General features: G+C 57.2%; 1 protein-coding gene across 1 annotated transcript in view; it reads right to left on the bottom strand.

Annotated features, from left to right (window-relative positions):
• The window catches only part of LOC104464391 (plexin-A2-like), a gene marked incomplete at its 5' end in the record, with an annotated part of 24563 nt that extends 21670 nt beyond the window's left edge, over window positions 1-2893 (bottom strand). The window contains 2 exon segments of the mRNA XM_010077082.1: window positions 868-961; window positions 2726-2893. Coding sequence (XP_010075384.1) covers window positions 868-961; window positions 2726-2893 — 262 coding nt within the window.
• Between the last annotated feature and the right edge of the window lie 170 nt (window positions 2894-3063).

Raw genomic sequence — 3063 nt, 5'->3', positions numbered from 1 at the left:
GGCATTCCAGATCAACCCCAAATTCTGCTACCAACTCCCTGCTTCAGGAACATCAGGGTGACAGGAGGAAGGAGGGGAAGGAGGCACAAAAATAACACCCAGCTTCACCAAAATACCCCAAGCCCAACACTCAGCATCCTCCGCACGGCGAGGAGGGCGCAGGGCAGCAGCACCCGGCTGCACCGCGGTGATCGAGCTGCAAAAGTGCCCTGAAAGCTCCTTGTTCAGAAGCAGTTCCCCTCTCTCCTTCCCTCCCCAGGCTGGTAAAGGCTCGCCGAGCCCGGAGCTGCAGCAAGAGGAGGTTTATTTATAGAGAGGCAGCGAGGGAGAGACTAGTTAAACATAGCAGCCTCGTTGCTGGCAGGTCTCAGCGCCCAGCTCTGGGCTTTTACAGAATGAGCAGGACTAAAATGGGATGTGTGGAGCAGCTGGGGACAATGGGGACAGCTACCCTTGGACTTCCCATCATAGTGTGCCTGTAGAGCTGAGCTAGGTGCAGGGAAGGGAAGGATGCTGGGGAGAGGAGAGCTTTCGGGGCTCAGGGGCTCTGACAAAAGGGGGAATTTCAGGAGTGAAACAAGTTTATCTGACCCAAGACAGAATCTGAGCTGATGGAGATGACCTGAAAACTCCTTGGCAGTTCCTGTGTTGCTGAGGAGGTAATCTCCCATTTGTGTGTGTTGGTACCCCTCTCCCCAGGGACCCCAGATCTTGCTGTAACAGTCTGGGTAAGTCTGGGGAAATACCCCCAGCGCAGCTTTTGCCAGGGCGAGTCTCACCCCGCAGAGAGCACTGGTACCAGTAACCGTCTGCGCGCAGCCGGGTGGGATGCTCCCAGGCAGCACCACGCTGACAGCAGTTACTTACGTTGACAAACTCCTTGCCATTGTACTTGACGCGGATCCTGGGCTCCTGGATCACATCCAGGTTGGAGCCGGTGACGGTCAGAGGCGTGTGGCCGCTGCGGAGAAGCAGGAGACACCTGATTAATGACGGGGCAGGAGGGGCTGGGGCTGCGCAGGGAGGCTGTGCCTGACAATAAGGATGCTCGTCGATCTCAGAAAGATGTTTTCTGCAGACACCTCAGGCACCAGGTGACAGAGTGGATGAATACCTGCTCCCCGAGTCGCTGGGGAGTGGGGTCTCACAATTTAGCTAGATCCTGTGCTCTCAGCACCCCCTCCCACCTCAAAGCATCGCGAGGCAGCAGGATGAGAAATGGGACCAAAGAAATCAACTGAGCTGAGACTAAATACAAAAGACAATAAATTAGTCACAGTGTTTAATGATTTACACAGCGGTGTTTTTAAGGAACACGACAAACGGTACGTGCAGTGAAGGAACTGAAGTGCGCTTGCAGCTGCACTGCAGACGCAGCAAGTTGTCACATAGAGCGGGGAGGGATGCACAGCACCCGGTGCCATCAGGACCAGGGAATAGGACACAACCCCCCAGGCTGGAGTACTGCATTCTCCTACAGCCAGTGCTCTGAGCAAAGTCCTTCACTCTCGGCTTCTTCTTCCCCCCAGTCCCCAGCACCTCTGCAGCACAGCCCAGGTTCCCCCCAGTCCCCAGCACCTCTGCAGCACAGCCCAGGTTCCCCCCAGTCCCCAGCACCTCTGCAGCACAGCCCCCAAGCACCTCTGCACCACCCCCCAGCTTCCCCCCAGTCCCCAGCACCTCTGCAGCACGGCCCAGATCCCCCCAGTCCCCAGCACCTCTGCAGCACAGCCCAGATCCCCCCAGTCCCCAGCACCTCTGCAGCACAGCCCAGATCCCCCCAGTCCCCAGCACCTCTGCAGCACAGCCCAGATCCCCCCAGTCCCCAGCACCTCTGCAGCACAGCCCAGATCCCCCCAGTCCCCAGCACCTCTGCAGCACAGCCCAGATCCCCCCAGTCCCCAGCACCTCTGCAGCACAGCCCAGATCCCCCCAGTCCCCAGCACCTCTGCAGCACAGCCCAGATCCCCCCAGTCCCCAGCACCTCTGCAGCACAGCCCAGATCCCCCCAGTCCCCAGCACCTCTGCAGCACAGCCCAGCTGCTCCCTCCAGCCACCGCCATGCACGGTCCTGACCAAACCATCCCACCCAAACCCAGATGAATTTGGACTCAAAGCAAACATCTCGCAGAGCCTGCTGAGAGATACTTACTTCTTCCCAGGGAAATTTTAAAAAATAATTGGAATTTGAAATGAATAGCTGTGTTACAGCGCTTGCGAGCACAACCATTAAAGTAACACCAGGGGACAGAGTGTGGCCCAGGGTTTTAAGCAGTGACAATGTCACAGTGATGCGACAGCGCTGGCTGCCCCGTTCCTAGCAGTGGATTTGGGATAAACATTTTGATTAGCATCAGCTTTTTCCTTTAGTGGTGGTTGCTGGTTTTGTTTTATTCCAGGACTATGAGAAGGAGCCTTTAACGAGCAATTGTGCACTTCTTCAGCAGATGGAAGTGATCCGGGGGCTTTATTTGTGCTCCCAGAATCTCGGTGCAGACTGCTACTGCTGTAATTGCCTCAGTAATTACAACTGCTTTACTAACTCTGGACCCGATTTTCTGTAAATACAAACGCCGCAGACACCCAGCGCTGACAAATCCAGGATGCTGGGCAGGATGTGCATTTCCAAACAGACCCTGAGTGGATGACGAGAGAGAAGCTGCCAGACTGGGCAAGCTGGCTCCTCTCCCTCTGCCGAGGACCCGCTGGCAGAGCCCTGCGTTACCTGGCGATGCTCCACTCGGGCTCGATGTGCTGCACCTTGGGATCGTCGATGTACTCGAACAGCAAGGTCCGCTCCAGCTGAGCCCGGTCGACGCTGACGGAGACGTGAACAGCCCCCAGGCCGTGGGCTGACGGGGCCGACACGCAGACGATCTCGTTCATGGATCGCCTGGGCAAGAGAGAAGCCGGGGAAGCGTTAATGGGAGGTCATGGCAAAAAACAACCCTTTGTCTTGGTGCTGTCCCGTCAGTGGGTTGCTTGCAAAAAGGCTGAGCCATCAGTCCGCCCCCCCCCCTGACACCCCCGAAGGGGATGAGCTCCCGAGATGGGCAGGAGGGC

This window comes from Pterocles gutturalis, unplaced genomic scaffold (assembly GCF_000699245.1).
Source record: "Pterocles gutturalis isolate BGI_N339 unplaced genomic scaffold, ASM69924v1 scaffold19638, whole genome shotgun sequence".
Taxonomy (NCBI): Eukaryota; Metazoa; Chordata; class Aves; order Pterocliformes; family Pteroclidae; genus Pterocles; species Pterocles gutturalis.
This window is presented reverse-complemented; position numbering and strand designations above follow the sequence as displayed.